The sequence below is a fragment of the Zonotrichia leucophrys genome, chromosome 12, assembly GCF_028769735.1.
Source record: "Zonotrichia leucophrys gambelii isolate GWCS_2022_RI chromosome 12, RI_Zleu_2.0, whole genome shotgun sequence".
NCBI lineage: Eukaryota > Metazoa > Chordata > Aves > Passeriformes > Passerellidae > Zonotrichia > Zonotrichia leucophrys.
Window position 1 is genome coordinate 16398623 of NC_088182.1, and position 20034 is coordinate 16418656.

At 39.0% G+C, this 20034-nt stretch overlaps 2 protein-coding genes across 3 annotated transcripts in view; one reads left to right on the forward strand and one right to left on the reverse strand.

The window, feature by feature from the left end:
* CENPP (centromere protein P) overlaps positions 1 to 20034 on the reverse strand; it is a 116055-nt gene that overhangs the window by 90057 nt on the left and 5964 nt on the right. For both annotated transcript variants that reach the window (XM_064723916.1, XM_064723917.1), the window contains exons 5-6: positions 19697 to 19785; positions 14454 to 14550 (exon numbers count right to left, since the gene is read on the reverse strand). In XM_064723916.1, coding sequence (XP_064579986.1) covers positions 14454 to 14550; positions 19697 to 19785 — 186 coding nt within the window. The remainder of the gene's footprint in view (positions 1 to 14453; positions 14551 to 19696; positions 19786 to 20034) is intronic.
* OGN (osteoglycin) lies at positions 184 to 12339 on the forward strand. Its single transcript, XM_064723915.1, has 7 exons — positions 184 to 389; positions 996 to 1242; positions 6030 to 6114; positions 8076 to 8234; positions 8700 to 8902; positions 9480 to 9575; positions 9874 to 12339. The coding sequence occupies exons 2-7, from the start codon at positions 1081 to 1083 to the stop codon at positions 10042 to 10044; spliced, it is 876 nt and encodes a 291-aa protein (XP_064579985.1). The 5' UTR covers positions 184 to 389; positions 996 to 1080; the 3' UTR covers positions 10045 to 12339.

A 20034-nucleotide genomic window follows, 5' to 3' on the forward strand; every position in this document is an offset into this window, starting at 1 on the left:
ATAACACATGCCTTATTAGAGACCTCCAGTTTGCACAATTAATATTTCATTTACAGAAAAAGCCTTAGCACATACAAAGAGCAAAGCAGAAAGCTGCCATTTTAACAAGGATTACCAAAAGTAGGATGAGCCACACAGGCTTAGCATTTGCAAATGTTCTGCAAAGCACAACCCCCTGCTCCAGGAAATTACCTCTCACCCTGGGAGAGAATGCTGGCAAAGCATTTCTACCCCATGGAAAGCACTTTGCAGACTCAAACTTGGAGAGAGCATTCAGTTCAGCAATTTGGATGTAATGCATAACTTGAACCTAAAGTACACTGACAAAACAGTAACTATAGATAAGGATATCTGGTTTTTCAGTGAGGAGCTTGAAATCTGCTAAAAAGGTAGGTGGGCTTTTTTCCTAAAAGTAGATTAACTTTCTACAGCAAAGAGGAGAGAAATGCTGTGCAAAGATTTATTTTTTAAATTATTGCATGCATATTTGTAATGTTTCAAAGATCATGTTTGCAGCCTCTTCCCCTTTCCTGCCTGAAAATTGCCCAACCTGTATAATATTCTGAGGGTATTAAGTTATCTTCTCTTGATTAGTCTCACATGTAAAGTAAAAGACAATGAGAGGCTTTTGTTATAGAGCATTTGGGTTTGAAACCCCTTATTTTGACAATAAAGAAAAATGCATTTGAACCTCAAATATTTTAATTAATTAATCTATATATATGCCAAATACTTAATATTAACAAAATTGTCTTTTAACAAAAATAAACTGGGAAATAAACAAATGTAATGAGAATATTTCCCTTATTTGTTATAAAATGTTTATTATTTCCCAGTTTCTTCTCATGTTAAGAACAGGTTTTATAAAGTTAGAGTCTAATTAAAGGATACCAAGAGTTAAAAGTTGTTCCATGTTCCTTATGTGTTAGAAACCACTGCCAACAAGTACTCTAGGCTTTAAATATTGTTTTGACGGATTGCATTTTCATTTCCAGTCCCAAAGAAAGTGTTCTCCAGAGTCCAGGCACGAGCAGATCTTCACCAGCTCCCTGAAAGCCACAAACATCGTTCTGGGCAAGAATGGAGACTTTGCAGGCTACGTTTGTTTTGTTTGTGTTTGTTCCTTTGGTAAATGCAGCACCACCTCTACAGCAAGAATCACTCTATGAGTATGATACAGATGTTTCCATGGGAAGCCTGACCCAACAAGACTATGAAATGCAATCCAAGGATATAAGAAAGGTATTTTATTTATATTTTCCTTTTAATATTTTTAACTAAAATAAGCATGATATGAAAAAGGTGTTATGTGCATGCATGTGAGTTTTATGGAAAAGTCCTAAAATAACAGGGAAGCATACAATGAGTTCAGACATAGGGAAAGCCACTCAAACTAAAACCACAAAAAAAAAAATTCCCCTTGCTACAGTCTGAGTAAGCCAAGAAGGCAGGCTTGCACAAATAAGGCTAAAGCATCATTTTAACTCTGCTGTTCTTATGTGCCTGCAATCATAAGAGTTTCAAGAGCAGGATGCATTAATTACTAGCTCAACAGTTTTAACTATGTTGTATTAACTCCGTGAATTTGCTTAAGAATAAGGAAGGGGATTTTTTTTTCTTTTACTACCAATGTAATAATTGGACCCCCCCTTTTATGGAACATAATCTGCCAGTATAAACCACAGTTCCTCCTTTGACCTGCCAAACTATCAAGTTGCTTCCTCAGTTTTTCAGGGGTGGGTGGTTTGGGTATTTTACAGCTCAACAGTTGGGCACTCCCAAATTTCTATAGAATGCCCAGTGCTGGAGGAGCCACTTACACATTAACACTTTGAGGGTCTTAGTAAAGAGAATATTCCCTACATCTCAGGGCACTCTCAGCATCTCCCAACAGAATGCTTTTGTTGGGTGCTCCACATTCCTGCCTCTGAATTTCAAGACAACAGCAGAAGACACAAAGCCAGGGCAGAATTAAGTGAAGTGCCACAAGCTCAGCTGCCAGGGACAGTTAGAAATGTCACACCCCCATTCAGTCCTAACCAGTACACACCAAAGGAGAAGGAGATTCAACACTGATCAGGGAGAAAAAACAGCAGCAACTGTCCCAAGAGTAGCTGCCAAGGAAAATACCACAGATCCAAAGCAAGTGGTAACAGCCCAGTATGCACAGCTCAAGGAGGTTTTCATTAATATTAACTGTACTTGTTACAATAACTTTGCCTGATAAGCAAGAAAAATAAAACAGTAAAAGATAGTAGGTAAAAAATTGCAGTCCAAATACAGAAAAATCCCTTTTGTATACGTTTTTAATATTTCCCAAATCTACTTAAATTACAGCTCTCTACTATTGATGAAAACAATCAGCTACATATTTATGGCAAATAAATGTCTAAGGTATTTTTAAATCTGACATTTGCCACAGTGATGAAGTAACATGTTTTCATAAATCCATGAAAAAGGGACTATATAAATGACTCTTAACTAATTGCTAACTATCCACTCAGAAGTGAGTCTTTAAAAAATACTAAACCTATTAACTTTAACCAGTTAGGCAGAGCATCAGATGACACTGATCAATAAGTTGCTTACAGAAGATTGCTGCTGCTTCAGTAAAGGAACAAGGAGTTTACCTCCATGGAAATGGTGCCAACAGATGTGCCACAGACAAATCAAAGTCCTCCTGGCAGTTCTAGAAGCTGCAGGTCTTCTGAAGGCCAACACTTCTGCTTAGGATAATTCTAGGAATGCAGTCAGTCATTATTTCCATCAGGTCAGGTCTCTATTGACATGCTTTCATTGCAAAATAATAAATGAGTTCCTTATGTGCAACAACTACATTGACACAAGTGCCAGTGTTCCCAGTTTACATCATGGGGTGCACAAACAGATCTTCTATTCATTTATTGCACTGATTTTACTCCCCGAATATTCCAAGTGTTAACTGGAACTGAAATGCATGCCAAATGTTTCCTCAAGCATGCCCAGTCAGAAATCTGTCTTGCATACAAATTTAACTCCTTACTGTATGCTTGAACACACCGTTAGAAAAGTGTTTTTACTAAAAACATCACAAGGAATTTATTACTATGATTATTTGAAACCACAGTCATACCACTCTTGAATAAAATTTGAGCAATTTAAAAGCACAAAATCTTAATTTCCACAAGAGAACAGAACCACTCAATTAGATGTTGTCTCACATCTGGACTAACTCATTTCATTGAACATTAACTATCAGACCTTTGTGTTATAAGATGAATAAATTATTTTGCAGAAATTTGAAGATGGTTGGAGTATTTAGATGTAAAATATTAATGTGTCTGTGCAGTAAAGTGGAAGAGGCAGGTGGAATTTATGTACGTGAGTAGGCCAATATTCCTTCAGTGCATTGCTTACATAGGCAAGTAATGAACTTGTGGTTATAATCCAAACAATCTTTTGCACTGATACTCCATAGTGAGGAATTTTTATGGCTGAGCAGCAAATACTTTTTAATTTTAGGAATTTAATGGTATTCTGCAAATTGCCAGTTTTAATTTCAATGACACTTCCCAGTGGCAGAGATGAGCACTAAGTTGCATTACACTAAGAACTCCCACCAAAGACTGCTTTGATGGCTCAGGTAGGAGACTGTGCTAGAAATCTCCACCTGGGACAGATCAGCTGTGCCAGCAAATGTCAGTAAATGTCCCTCAGGAGCCAAACCAGCTGCAGCCATACAAGCTCCATGAGCAGTCCATGCACTCAGGAGTCTCTGCTGGCACAGATACCTCCAGGGCCACGTCTTCATGTGCCTAATGAACCTATCTTTGTGAGCTAACTCCTGCAGAAAGCTTCTGGGAGATTTGCTGCTTGCTGGAGTGTAGCTGGTAAGCTGACACCCCCAGCTTCCCTCCACCCAGCATTCTGGCCAAACTGCTGCCAGAATCCTACTGAGAACCTTAAACTTCCTAACTGAGATCCCAAAAACTTCAGTAGGACAAACCAAGCTAGCCCAAACCAGAGCCAGAGCCTGCAGAGGCAGACACAGGGAAGAGCCAAGGGACAGATGATTCACAGGCTAAAAAGGGGTCAAAATGACAGAGGCTGGCCAAGATATTTGTTTCTCAGGCTTTATGTCAAGCCTGAGGGGCTTGTTTTGCAGAATAAAAAAATTCCCACAGTAAAGTACACACAAGCAACTAAATACCAAATAAAACCCAGTATCAGAAGGAGCCTGGATGCTCCTACCTGCACACTGCCCTTGCAGATGAACCACCTGAGTCCCTGAAGGAGGGGAGAGTGGGGGATTAAGAAAACTAAAAGGGGTTCATTTGTCAGCACTCCCAGTGTGCAAGCAGCTCTTCCACAGAGCACTCCTGCCAGGGCCTGATCCTTAAGCATGTTTAAAGCAAAACATCTTCCACATCTCACAATGCTCTTTCCTGCATGTGTTTCCAATAGCCACACACACCAAAAAACATATTGGCTTGTTCTGTCCTACAAATATTCCCCATTTAAAAAAACCCAAACCAACAAATAAATGATGCAAGCCAAAACCAACTGACCAGAGTCAAACTGAAATCCCCTTTGTGTTACTGCAGGCAAATGACAGTATAAAGCACTGTATCTATACTGTAAATACAGTAATAATAGGTATTTCTCTAAAATTGCTCCAGCACCCAATGAAAACCTGACTGCTGTTCCCTGCATCACAAGAGGCCACAATAATATAGGCTGGGGATGGTGTGGCTGGACAGTGCCCAGGCACAAAGGGCCCTGGGGGTGCTGGTTGAAATGCCCATGAGCCAGCAGAGTGCCCTGGTGGCCAAGGAGGCCAATGGCTCCTGGCCTGGATCAGGAATGGTGAGGCCAGCAGGAGCAGGGAGCTCGTTCTGCCCCTGCACTGGGCACTGCTGAGGGCACACCCTGAGTGCTGTGCCCAGCCCTGGCCCCTCAGCTTGGGAAGGACCTTGGCACACTGAGCACATCCAGAGGGGACAACGAGGCTGGAGAGGGGCTGGGAACACAAACCCTGTGAGGAAGCCCTGAGGGAGCTGGGGGTGCTGAGCCTGGAGAGAAGGAGGCTCAGAGGTGACCTTATCACTTTACACAGCTCCTGAAAGGAGCCTGTGCTCAGGTGGAGCTGGGCTCTTTCTCCAGGCAGCACTGACAGAAGCAGAGCACACAGCCTCAAGCTGTGCCAAGGGAAATACAGGTTGGACTTTAGGAAAAAGTTTTTTACAGAATGGGTGAAAAAGTTCTGGAATGGCTGCCCAGGGGGGTGGTGGAGTCACCATCCCTGAGTGTGTTTAACAAAGACTGGATGTGGCATTTGGTGCCATGGTCTAGTTCAAGTCTTAGGGCTGGACTTGATCTTGAAGGTCTCTTCCAACCCAGTGATTCTGTGTGAAGAGGCCCTTTCTGTGAGCAGCCCACACCTTAAAACAGACTAACATGCAGATAATGGAAACAAATTACTCAATTTCAGCCAATACCTGCAAGGAATGTGTTTATAAACTAAGTTGTCCTGCAACTGAAAAGATGCAATGACTAGCTCCAGGAGGAATTGTGAATAACTTGAAATGCAAGGACATCTCAGTCATTTTACTGAGATTATTTGGGTAAAATAACAACAAAATATAACTTAGACTCACAAGAATCCTATTGAGTTTTGCATTATATGCAAAATCTTGATCTTCAAAACTCTGTTTGTAAACATCCACCACTTAGATATTCCTTCCCACCATATGGACTATATTTTCTATTTCTATTTTGTGTCTACTGTTCTTTCCTAAAGAACTTGAGTTTTCTAAAGAGCACTGGCAGCACCTTCCCTTCTTGCCTTTTAAAGTGAGTAGTTTGTGTGTAAAAGTAGCAATACATCACCTTAGTCATCCAGCCTATAAAAGCATTTTAAAAAGTAAGTATGATAAGTAGGTACATTGTAAGAACCTCGCTTTACAAGATGTTATTTCAAATCCTTGTAATGCTCTGTGGCTTTTTGTCTGTGGTTTGTGTTTTAAAACATCAATTGTTCTTTCACAAAGGCTGGAACAAATGTTTCTCTTGACACCTCCCTAATGCTACAAAGCGATGACAGCCAACTTGATGTCCCACCAACAAAGGACACAAGTAAGTTAACTGATATGAATATTGTGATGTCTAAGATATCCAAAAGAAGATGTTTTAACATACAAATCTAAAGTGCAAAGGATAACAAAGGCTACAGAATTAATATTTTTGTTTATGAATATCTTTCATATCTCCCGTGGAAAACCTTGTAACTTCTGATGGAGCAGGCTGAAAAATGTAAAGGATCCTCAGGTAAACTCTGAATACACAAAGCACAGCTTGTAAACATCTCCACAGACTTGCCCAGTCATATTTGCCATTGAGATGCACCCAAGTTGAATAAGTTAGACAAGACAACAAAGAAAAACAAAATACATCCCCCAGTAAGTTCCACAGTTTAACCCAAGTGATGATGAAATACTATGTGCTTAAATTATTTCAACAGATTTATTTGAACAATTGGCTATTCTCAAAGTTTACATCTGATGATCAGGGAGGTCAATCTTTAAAATACATCAGGAACATTCTTCACTTGTCAAAGCTTCCTACAGGCACTGGGTACATTGTCCAGATTTCTCCTAACAAACCCCACTGCTCTCTGCACACAAAAAGGACAAAGTTTTTCTGCCAAACAGAGCAGAGAGAAAAAGAGACCATTATTTTGCTTGTCTGTGATATAAACTTCCAAAAATAACTGATGATTCAGCAAGACCAGTGGACTGTCAGTGTATACCAAAGTGCTAATTCAATGTTAATTATTGCCAAATATCACCTGTCAGCAAGGCCCCATCAAAACTGAGCAAGTCTCCAAGAACATCAGAGCTTCTAGACAGACAAGCATAAAAACTATTGCCTTTATAACAGTCACAATATTGTTTGACATTTTCCATTTCCTACACAAACATGAAAACAAGCCACTAAATTAAAAAACCCCAAATCACCAAACAGGGCAGAACTCTGCAGCCTAAAAATGATGATATTCACAAGCTAAACCTCAAAATCTCCATTCTGTTCTCTGCAGTGCTGCTGTAAGAAAAAGAATTACTCTTATGTACTGGCTTCCCAGTATTGGCCTGCTGCTTTTGCAACTCCTCACTCTTGCAGAAGGTCCTGTTTTGCTGTGTGGTGACAGCTACCCCATGGAATGACCCTGCTGTCTGCACTGCACTCACTCCAGGGTGGAAGCCAACCAAAACTCTCAAAATATAGAAAACACAGCACAAGACAGCAGTGGAGATGAAACAGGATTCAAAGCCACATTCATTACCAGTATTTGAACATTGCTGGCAGAAAAGACTAGAGCAAAGCAGAAGTTATGATACTTTACTACTGTCCATGAGGACTAGCACAAGCCAGAAAGGTCTCAAACTACATTACAAAAAGTTTCTCTCTCTACTTAAAACAACAGCTGTGAAAACCTCAGTATAAAACTGATAGAGATTGTGCACAGGGCTCTGAGCAGCCTGGTCTAGTGCAAGTGTCCCTGTCTGTGGGCTGGAATGAGATGATCTCTAATGTCCCTTCCAACCTAAACCATATGTAATATATAAACATAATTGCTGGAGTTTTTATCAAAAGGTTTAGACAGAAGAGTAGCTAGGAATAACACAGGATATTGTGTGACCTGCCAGAAATGCTCCAATGCACTTACAGTACCAAATATGCATGCACTGCCAGGTGTTTCTCCTTGTGGGTTTGGTTCCAAATGTGATATTTAACATGGTCAAGCTTGCAATTGTCACGTTCACCATACTATGAGCCATCTAAAGATTTAAACTGAATTCAGGCTGATTAATAGCATGTCACATGCTCAGGTAAGAACGGAGATTATACACAGAGAAATCACACACACTGAAAAGAACAAAGTTGAGAAGATAAATCTTCTCAGAACTTGATGCAAATAGAATTTTTTGAAAACCTAACAACAGGAAATCTTAAAAGACATTAGAGAAAACTGTATGTTGAGTAAGCAGGCTGAAGTGAGTTGAGCAGGCTGTAAGTGTGCTGTGCCCTGCTGGCAGACCTGCCCACGTGCTTGCTGTGCGTGTGCCTGAGCGGCTCCGTGTACTGCGAGGAGATCGACATCGAGGCCGTGCCGCCCCTGCCCAAGGAAACCGCCTACCTGTACGCCCGCTTCAACAAGATCAAACGCATCGCGGCCTCAGACTTCGCCGACATCAGTGAGTCACACCCCACTTTCTGTCTCTGCTTTAGATATCAAATGGAAAGGCACAATGAACATGCATTTTGGACCCTGTAAACATCAGGTAAAGAGCAGATTGTAAAAATAAAATTCAGCTCCGTATCCCAGACAGTCTTAAATGAGCAGGCGTTAATTTTCCTTCAAATGCTCCAGGGACAGCTCTGCCAGCTATCTCACTCCACAGCATGAGAAATTCTATAAATATCTGAATTCACGTTACCTCTAAGACAAAAAGAAGGACCCAGAGTTTTTCCCTTTTTAATTTTTTCAATTTAAGACCAGGAAAAAATCCAGATGTCAATTTTAATAGTATTTGCATTTGTAGATCACAATTTAGATGCTGCAGCCAACAGTATAACATTTAGCATATACAGCCATGCACATTTCACATGCCATGTAATTATAAAGTCAATATTTTGATTTTCATTTCTTTTGTGTAAAGCTACCTTGAGAAGAATTGATTTTAGTGGAAATAGGATAGAAGAAATAGAAGATGGAGCCTTTTCAAAGCTTCTGCTGTTGGAAGAACTTTCTCTTGCTGAAAATCGACTTGTCAAACTTCCTGTTCTACCTCCCAAACTAACATCACTTAATGCAAACCAAAACAGAATCAAGAGCAGAGGAATCAAAGCAAATGCTTTCAAGGTAAGGAAAAACCCAATAATCTAGGTAATCAAAGTAACCAAAATTACTAACCAGACTATTCAGTCTGCCACCAAATTATTTTTTTTTTTTGTATTCTAAGAAACAAACTATGATGAAGCAGCTTTTCAGCTTTTGCTTTGCTTTTAAGGCACTCTGGAATATCAGTCATTTGTGCACTCACTCTCTCATGTCCTCCATGTAGAAAAGAATTTTCTATGAAATATTTCACCTGCTTGCTTTCTCTCTAACACATAAAGAAAAAAATATTCAAAACTTGATGGCTCAATTAGAGTTCTGAAGACTGCAGAAATACTAATAAACAATATACATACAGTACTTTGTAGTGGTCTCAACTTTTATAACCAACATGCTGACACTGAAATTTCCCAAACATAGAAGGTCTGTTCTATTAATTTCTTGATATAATGGAATTCAATATTCCCAGCAGAAGAATGGCTTTTGTTACATCACTTAGCAGGTTATGTGATCAGACAAAATTACTGATTTCTTGTAACAGGCATGAGTTACTTAACCTCAGGTAGTACCAGCATCAGTAACCTCTCTTTCTGTTTAACAGAAGCTCACAAATTTGGCCTACCTCTACTTAGGACACAACGCACTGGAATCTGTGCCCCTGAACTTACCGGAGAGCCTGCGCATTCTTCACCTTCAGGTATTCCCAAAGCATTCCTAACTTTCTCTTAGGAAACACCCCACGAGTTACACACTTCAATCCAACTTATTCTATTTTAAAACAGTTCCCACTACAGTTTTTCACTGCACCTCAATAAAACCATTTACCATGCCAATGTGTATGGCCATGACCATCTAGAAAATCAGAAGATGCCAATTGCCATGCAAGGATTAATTATTGGTTTCTGTACATCAGGGATAGGAAATGGCAAAAAACCTCTAATCTTTTATCACCACTGCCTGTATGGATTGATTTATGAGAATGTTTTGGTTTGCAGTACAACAACATCACGAGCATCACGGATGACACGTTCTGCAAGTCCAACAACACGCGCTACATCCGCACGCGCATGGACGAGATCCGCATGGAGGGCAACCCCATCGTGCTGGCCAAGCACGTCAACGCCTTCTCCTGCCTGAGGATGCTGCCCGTGGGCACCTACTACTGACCCTGCTGGGGCCAGCCAGGCACCTAACAAGGATCTTCTTCCTCTGTTTACAAGCTCATATCCTCTCCCTTACTCGTGCTCTTTTCCTGCGATGTTGCACCGTTCTCTGAAATAACCAGCTCAGTTACTTCAGTCATTATGGTGTCCCTCGTGCTTTCAGAATCTTTTCTGTTATTCAAAGTGTAAAAATATATATACATGCACACACATTATCTCAACTTTTATTTCACCACATACTCTTTAGATAAAATCACACAAAACTGCTTATTCTCATTCTTTACCAGCACTCAGAACAACCACCACACTTTACTTGCAGATAAATGCAAGATTTTCTTTGAGCAAACCAAGAGGAAAAATATTTCTGAATTCTAATCCCACTCTTTTAATCTGGAGTGAAATCTTTTCAGCTGACCTTCAAAAGTGTATTGGATGAAGATGCAGATGAGAGAAAGTTATGTTTAGAAACAGAACTTCTCAAAGCTTAAATTCATTAACATTTTTTAAAAACTCGATTTGTGGTAAATGAGAATAACTCCTATTTAGGTTTAGTACACCAAGGAACATAGCAACTAGAACTTTGCAAAGATGTTTTAGATTTCCTTCTACTATTCTGCTTTGAAAATAACATGTGTTTTATTTTTACACAATGTATTTTTAAGTGAAATATATATGTTTTGCTGAGCTGTTCTTGCAACATCAGCTTCCTATTTTAAAAGGACAGTCTACATACAGAATAACAGACTCAAATACCTTTTTTATTAACTAATGATGTCGACCAAGCCTTGGTTCCACAGCTCCTCCTGACAGGAAATGTGACACTATAGTTAAAAGCAAAGCTGAATTCATGTGTTTACCTGTAAATAAGTATGATTTCATCTAGATGTCAGAACAAAGAAAGATTTACCCTTCTGCAACAATACTTCTGATCATTAGGGAAAAATCAAATCAGACTTGGAAGCTACAAAGAAAAGTTGATTCCATCATTAACCTGAAATCAGAGGTAACTTCAACCATTTCACTCAATGCCTTGAACATATGCAGTGTAATAAAAACACAAATTGACTTTGCAGGCCTTGACACTCAGTTCATCACTGATAAAGGGCACAATGTTTTCAATTCCTCAAGTGAACATTTCTGACATCCAGTTTCTCCCTTCCAATACCTAGCACAGGTGGAAAGCCTCCAGACAAATTAAAGCCAAAGGTGTGCTAGTTATTATTACCACATCCACTTTGTACTACTTTTGAAGCTAGTATAGATTCCTAATTAGTAGAAATAGTTAAGCATCAAATGCATGATGATGTATCACTACATCTAAAACATTGATTTTACAAAATATTTGGTATTAGTTTTATTTATCTTATTTAGCTAAGCCTTGATTTGTTAGTGCTTGTGCTATGGGGAATTGATGGCACTTAATTCTGAACAGATATTTTTGCCCTGAACCCGTTTCCCAAGAAAAACAGCAACCCCCAATATTTTCCATTTTAAGTTATTTAGTGTAACAAGAAGGAAATTCCATTGTCTTAATTGAGAACAAAACCAAGTCCGGCAGCAACACTTGGTTTTCATTTTTCCACATAAATCATAGAACTTTGATGTTCCCAGGTCTTTATCAAAACATGAAAAACAACTTCAAAGCATATAAAAATACATTCCAATGTCAAGCCAAATCTCTATTTGGAAAAAAATAAACCCATCCATTCTGTCCCATCTCTTGTGATAAATGCCTAAGATGGAAAAAACACAGCTGTAAGTGTAATAATGTTACATAAGCAGCAGCCCCTGATCTTATTCTCATCACAAATCATTGCCACTAAAACTCTTTTCAGTAAATCACCAAAATAAATAAATACCAGTAAATATCACCAAAAATGTGTATACACAAATAAATGCATGTTTTTGTAATATATACACACACATGTAAACATTCCAAGACCTCCCTACTACCACACAATTAATTTCACATTAAAATGTTGTATATATTTCTGAAACATACTAATTATCATCAGTAACACTGATTAATGCTCTAAACACTTTGTGAGCAAAGCAAAGCAGCCAAGTGGTAACTCCTGAATGCCTCATGCAGGCACCAAGTTCTCTGATGTGTTTTACTTGATTTTCCCCATTCACAGCAAGTTCATCAAAGCATGAAGTGAGAAAGGCTTCAGCAGGGAGGATTTCCACCTCCTATTTCTGTACTAATCTCAAGCTGAATGTAAACCATTTTATTTTTTTCCTATCACTCATTTCTGTTCTGAAATTCCAATAAAACTTGAATTTTTGTTCTTGTTTATCAGTATCAGCTTCCACAACCTGCTGTTCCAGCCTTGCCAACACGTCTCAGCTGTTCAGCCTCACAGCAGACTGAGGTTAGGAGGTTATTTGCAGATGTAAATCCATTTTATAGATATATTTATTGAGACAATAGCAAGACCTGCCATACAGAATATTTGGTGAACACCCCACTTGCTCCTTCAAAACCTGTTTTGAGCTGACCTTGAATTGCCACAAATCTCAAAACATCCAATATTATTTGAAGTACTCATCCACTTCTACATTATCCCTTTCTTCTCAGGTAGCAAAACAGAAAGAAAAAATAAACTACCTTTGGTGTTTTTACACCACACTCTGAAAAAAGTATCAGAAACTATTTTATTTCTACATAAAAGCCTGGGCACTTGTTTTCTTTAAAAAAACCTCACATTAATAGAAAAGCTATAAACCCAAGACTCCCCCCAGCAGTTTTCTCTCCAAAACAGGAGAGTCTAGAGAGCAGGTAGGGGGAAAAAATAAATACAAATATTACAGACTAATTTTTAATTTTGTCTAAGTGTGAATAAACAGGATAGACTCTTGAGTTGGTATTATGCATATATTAACAACATATGTCTAATTGCTTTCCCACAGATTACTAAAACATGAAATTACAAATATACATTCTCCTTGGCAATCTACTTAATATGAATTGTCAGATTTGAATCTTTTATTAATTCTCTTACCTGAGAAAGTCTTCTGTTTCAACATTAAATTATTAGCAATGCTAACAAAAATAAGAAGGTCTAAAATACTCTTCATAAGAACAGTCAGTCATATTTGGTAAATACTCTCTCAAACTGGTTTGTCTTTCAACTTTACCTTTGTCTTTGACCATGGAAATAAAACTACCTTTAGAAAGAACATCTGTAATACTGACAAACTTGTAGTGTCTTCAATAAATTATCTTCACACATCTTCTAGCAATTAGTAGATAATTTCATTGTTTATACTCAAACATTTTTAAAAACTGCTTATATAACAACAATTTGAAGATTTCTCCAAAACTCTTTCCTATTTTTTTCCTTGTTATTATATTTTAAAATGAGAAATATTTACAACAACCAAATCACTGTCCCAGAAAGCACAGTGACTGCTGATCTAAGGATCAGAAAGCATCAAGGGAAGCTGGAAAAAACAATTGCAGAGCCCTAAAGCTCTTGGTGCTCTACCTTTTCTGTGGAGGGATTAGAGAAAAGCCCTTAGACAAAAGCCAGCAGGATTAGGCAATGCCACTTCATTGCACTAAAAAAAAATCCAGTCCTCAGCTGAGCAATCAGAAAACAGAAGTAATTTTCTGCTTGATAATAGAAATTGATTCATTCAGCACAGAACTCAAAGGTCTAAAAGGCAGAAAAAATAGGAAAAGGTGCAGTTCCCACTTGATACTACAGCTGAAAAGATGGTGTCAAGTTGAATGACAGTAAATTCTTGAGGTATGAAAAACTCAGCCAAGAAACCACAAACAATTAAGCAGCTCAACATCCTTCTCCTACATAAAGCATCATGTAAGATGTTTTGTGTCTGTAAGCCTGCAGTATTTTACTCCGAGGATTAGTTGTTTATCTTAAAACCAGCACAAAGCCAAAACAAACAAGGCAAATGCCGGTAATTTAAACTAAGCTCAAATGCTATGTTCCAGTTAGGAGGGAGGAACAGTTTATTTCCCACACCAGTAAAACACTCCAGAACTGAAAGTGCTGTCATCCAAACACAAGCTGACACATCTTCAAGAGAAACAGATCTAATCCTTCAAAACCAACATTTACATGCCAAAGACTACAAGTGTTATTTTCTTTTAATTTCTTTTTTTTTTAATCAAAATAAAATAGAATACCAAAGCAAACTGTCTTACTCCTTCACAGAAAGGCAGAGTCTTATTTTCCTCCACCCATGAGGAACACTGCAATTGCTGCTCAATTGCCCCTTGAACACAACACAAATTTTTAGCTCCTATTCTCTTCACCACCACGTACAAAATTAAGATCTCTACTCTGCTAAAGACAGCCAGTTTCACTTCCAGTGCTCTGTCTTACTCAACTTCTTAAAAGAATAAATATTGTACTAATAAATAAAGGTTGGATAGGCACTACCTTGAAATGCAGGAAGGTGTGTCTACGATGCTCATACCACTCAGCATAGGTTGAAAGGCTTCTGAAAAATGTTATAATATCTCCACATTCTTCAGAGCTATAAAACAAAAATATATTGTTTAACCCACTCATTATCAGATGTATATGATAATCTGATTATCATATCATTTTACACTAATATGATAATCAGATTACTATATCAATGTAAAATTCACACTTAAAAAATTCATTACTATTGTTTGAATATGAAGTAGAAATCACCCAAAATAACAATTACAAAGCTGAAAAAAAGCTGTAGTGTTATAATTGAAAAAGAGGTTGAAGAGCACATTCCTAAGCCAATGTTTCCAGTGTTTGTCTTACCAGTAAAATGTGGGAACAAAGTAGCCACCTGCAAAATCTCAGCTTGATTTTATTCTAGTTCAACTTGTTTTCTAAGATGTTGCATAGTAAAAGCCAAACCTGCAAAATGGTAACATTTCCCAAATTGTAACAATAACCTTCAAATATTCCCAAAATCTTTGTCCTAGCCAGCCAACTCTGCCTGACATGTTACCTGCCTCTGCTTTTCAAGATTAACCAAGATGAATTCAGCTTTCCAAGACTTCCCTTGCAGCTTCACTAGGAAGGGAGGCCTGAGGACAGAGGGCACCTAAACCAAAACTTTGGTCAGACAGTTAAAGCTTGATGTGATCTTGTCTCCAGAGCAGAGGGGCTCCTGTGGGATCTCAGCACCTCAGGACTGAGGTGTCACCGAGAGCACCCTTGGGGGGCTCGGGAGTCCTGGAATGTTCCAGAAGTGTCTGGTGGCTGGACTTTGATCCTACACAGGAGACGACACCTGTATGAGGATAGGAGGGTTTCACCGGGGTGAATGGTGAAGGGATTGGTTAATTAGAGAGTGAGACACAGGGTTTAGGATTTCTGTACAGGGGGGTTTAGAGAAGTAAGATGGAGGAATTGGGGCGTGTCCTGTCCTTCTTCTTCTTCTCCTCCATCTTCTGTGGTGATGGTGGCACTTTGGGATTGGTCATTACTAAAAGTGCACCGGGCAATAAGGGTGAAAGGTATTGGGGAAAAATGATAAATATTGTATATGTAACTTTGGGTATAAAGATAGGTGACTGCCCGGAGGGCAGGGAGTGTGCTCATGGCTGGCTGCTGAGCAGAGCTCTGTCGGGCCGAGAGAAAATCTTTTAGATAAACAATTAATAAACACCGAGACCGAGAAAAGAACTGAAGCCTCTTCTCGTCCTTTGAAACGCGGCTGCCCCAAGGCCACCCCGGGCCTTTCCAGGCCCTCCAAACAGCCGAAAACCGGACAGGCTCCCACCTCTGAACACCCTCCTCACTCTCCTCTGGATCTGCTCTAACAGGTCCATGCTCCTTCTTATGCTGGGGAGGGGAGAGTGGGAGGGAAAGATAGATAGAAATGTTGATTTTTCAAATTTCTAGTATGAATCAGGATGGAGAAAGGAAAAGAGACAATAGAAGGTGACAAACTGTCAGGCAGCAAACCACACATGCAGGGTTGTTGGGGAAAAGAGGAAAAAAAGTTCATAAAGGGTGTGCAGTTTTCACTGAACAAATGCAGCCAGAATGCAAAGGATGCAGAACTCCACAAAAACAACATGTCAGGATAACTAAAGAAATATGATTATTTAAACATAAAGGTGAAAGGCTTCATGTCATTGTTGACATTAGCCATCATCAAAACACACCTGGCAAGCACTGCTTTGGAAGTACAAATATTTATTTGGGTTACTAATATAGGATTTTACAAGTTTACAAAACCTGACTGAGGAAGATACCTGACTGATGTTTGAGAATATTTCAGGAAGTTAGAGTATTTAAATTCTAATGTAAATTTGACTTCTAACATCCTGAGATTAGCTATTCTTTTTTGGATTTTCAGACTTGAGGCATTCACAGAATGGCTGCAACAGTGGATTACCAAGTCAGTTCAGCCTTCCTAGGGAGAGCTGTGTTTTCAATCCTGCTCTATTTAATATACAGAACAGCAAACCTTAACCAGCTACATAAAAAAAACTGGGAAAAATACATTAAGGTCATTCAGATATTGAAAATGTGAAAGAAAAGCCAAACAAGTTTTATCCCAGCCTGGAAAGAACAGCATCACTAAAGGAAGTTACCACAGTGGTCACAGCTGCCAGCAAAACCAGGCCAAGATGAAAAAAACTGGCAGCATTGGTTTAGCATGGTTATGAGTTGATTTCTTTTTTGCCTCAAAATCATTTTTAGGTGATGTAGCAGATAATTTTCAAGGCTGGATCATCAACAGAAAGAAAAAGCTTTGGGTAGAAGCTCAAAGAACCAGGTTCCAATGTAGAAGTTAGTCAATATATCTGAGGATGCATTTTTCTCACATAGCACTGGCTAAATTCAAAATAAAAAGCTGAACTCAGTGTTTAGCAAGGGGAATCTGTTGGCAAGAACAGCTGTATGTAAATCCATATTGGCAAAGGAGTAAGAGTTCACCAGTTCAGTGAACTCTCACAGCATCGAATCTGCCCATTAGCACTAATTCCTAATTAGCCCAAATTAGCCCAATTCCTCCTCCTGAAGTCAACTACACCAAATGTTGAAATACCAAGGAAACATGGTATGAAATAACAAGGTAGTAAGAGTGTGGATGGTAAAAATTCAAGTCTTTTTTTATTTTGAAGGAATTTAGCATTACAAAAATCCACTTGGAGCAGAGAACACCTGTCTCCAGTGCCAACATCCATGCTACAGAGAAGTCATCCAAAACCACTGAAAAGGATATTTAGGCAGAGACTAATTCTGTCAGCTTAAAATCATGGGCTGTCCATCCAAACACACTTCCACAAAATATCAACAAAACACAGAGGTATGTAGGAAATTTACCTGTTGTAAGAGCACCTAACCCTCCTTTAATGTGTTCCTTTATGTATTTTAAGGGAGAAAATCAATTTTAACTCACTGCAGAATGCAAGACTTCCTACATTAGCACAGAAAACCAAAGCACAACTCAAAGCTGGGGGGAGAATTCCTGCTTCCCTTCATTCACAGAGGACTTTGCCCATGCAGCATTTAATATAATGCACATTTTCTAAATCCTGCACTCTGACTTACAGATTCTAACTAGTTAGTAAAAAGTAAGAGCAATTTTCATACTGCTTAAAATCTCTATTTGCCTAAGTAATCCATGCAAAGGTAACTCCCCCAACAATTAATGAGGTGTCAAGTCTAAAAAAGGAAAAAGGACTGACAAGAGTTTCTTTAGATGTTGTGGTTCTCAACACTAATAAAGTACAACATAAGTGATAAGTGGTCCAAAGGGGACACATGTGAAACCCAAAAAAAGACAACTAAATATTGGGATTTCATTTGCATACATCTGTTCTTGTCACATAGTAATTAAGAAACTATATTAAAATATACCCACTTTTAAAAAATGTACAATTCTTGTATAGAGATGTACCATTTATTTATTACAGTAGCACCTGCAGACTGCTGAATTTTGCTTCATTTAAGAAGATATTGTTCAAGTGTTCTAGTATTCCCCTATTTTCTTCCAAAGCAGGAACTGAATGCCAGGTTTTTAACTCTGCTGTTCTTAAAGACCATTTTCTGACACATATTATTTAAAAAAAAAACATAGCAAAAAAAAATTAGAAAACTGGAGAGGAAAAGAATCCCAGCCAGGAGACAGAACAGAACTAGACAATGGATTTGGCAAGAGTGGGCCAAGGAAGCAAGAGAAGAAAACAAACTGGTAGGGAGGCTGAAAATGAGCAAAACAGCAGGAGACCAGACTCAGCTGGTCAGGAACGGAGGGAAAAGAAGGGAAGAATCAGGAATTTCAGGAGCAGACTAAAAAACAAAGAGCTAGTTGGGAAAAGTCTGAAACTGGACATGAGGGGATTGCAGCTTGGAAAAAGCAATGAGGAGTAGCTCAACAAGGGGATTGGGAGAACAGGCCCTGAAGGGACGTGACAGACTCAGTGGAACAGGGGAAGGACTCAAACAGGCCCTGCCAGCATCAGCCATGGGCTCAGTGCCTCACACTGCACAGGACAGGTGACATCTGAAGGGGCTATGGGGGAACAAGTTGGGGTTGTTCCCTACCCCCAGAAGGAGTTTTCAGCCTGCTGACCCCACTGACCCTGTTGGCTGCAGGGTTATCCACAGGCACAAGGCCAAGGGGCACTCAGGAGACAGCACTGCCTGCTTTGCTGCCATCTCCTATCATTCAGGAAAACTTGTGCTTGTTTATGAGTACTGGCACCAGGTGAAAAGGAGAGACAGGGAAAGAGAGCAGGGCTGCAGCCAGGATGAAATAAACTCTGCCACTACTTCAACACATTCCTTTCCAGTGTGACTATGAAGTTCCAATACACTTCTGCTGTCATAAAATACCCATGAATAAAACAGGGCAATTTCCTCTTCTAAATCCCACTTCTTGAGAGCAGTCAGCTGTTCTTCCCAGTTTCACCACAAGCTTGAGCAGATTTATATGGAAATCTCAAAGCTTTTCAGTAGAGACTAAAACAGAGGTAGCTCAATAGACCTCGCTCTTCATCCATCTGTTGGCCCTTCTTCTCCCTCCCCAAGACCAAAAAATAATAGAAAACAAAAGAAGCAACTGAAAAAAAAGAATTAAATCAATGACTCAGTGATAATGGATTTGTTCTCAGAACAGCTTGCTAGCACAATTCAGTGGAATACTGCAGACAAATAATTTGATCATTTACTCCTCATGTTACCACAAGAAGTTGGCATACTCCAGAAAACAATAAGAAACAGCATTCATTCATACATTTAAGTTTTAGTATGTTAATTTTCTTAAGCTATTGCACAAATACACTAGGGCATGTTTTTAAACTACATTTTTTAAAGATATCAGTGAAATAAATCCTGTTGCCAATAAGAGACCTGGAATTGAGAGCTGAGAATCAGAAAGGCAAACACTGGGGAATGGTTCTGGATGTGCATTTCAGGCATTACCCACAGTGCAGCTCACACAGAATCTGAGGAACAATTCCATAACATGAATTTGTAAAGGTCCTCCAGATCTTCAAAATCACATGCCTGTCATCTTCTCTCCAGGATACAGAAAGGGATGGAAGTGTTTAGGTTGGGCTAAGGACTCATCACAAAGACACTGGCTGCCAGCAATTCACATGAAAACTCAGTACTGCATTTACTGTCCCATATCCCACACAATAACCACCCTTGAACAAAAAATTCCACCTTACCGTGACACAAACTTGCTCACATTTGAATCTTCTCTGGATTCCATTACGATGCTGAGATCACTAACAACAGCAGACACTTTCTCATCCTTCTAGATTGGAGAAGTAACAACAAAATATTTTAAAAATTGCTCTGGTGAGGAGGAAGATGTGCTTATTTGCATATAAAAATAAAGAAAAAAGTAGATATTAATGCTGCTAACTACTATAATCCGTAAAACAGCATTTTTGAAACTACAGTTTGTGTGTGTGAACAGTTTCTTTCATTTCAAGAGTAGCACTATTATCCACACAAGGATTTTGGAATAACACCTGAGTTATTAAGGAAGGTTCATTACTTC

Coding starts and splice junctions, on each gene's coding strand:
- OGN (XM_064723915.1), top strand. CDS start 1,081: ATGGAGACTTTGCAGGCTACGTTTGTTTTGTTTGTGTTTGTTCCTTTG. Junction 1,243..6,029: donor AATCCAAGGATATAAGAAAG/GTATTTTATTTA, acceptor TCTTTCACAAAG/GCTGGAACAAATGTTTCTCT. Junction 8,235..8,699: donor CTCAGACTTCGCCGACATCA/GTGAGTCACACC, acceptor TTTTGTGTAAAG/CTACCTTGAGAAGAATTGAT.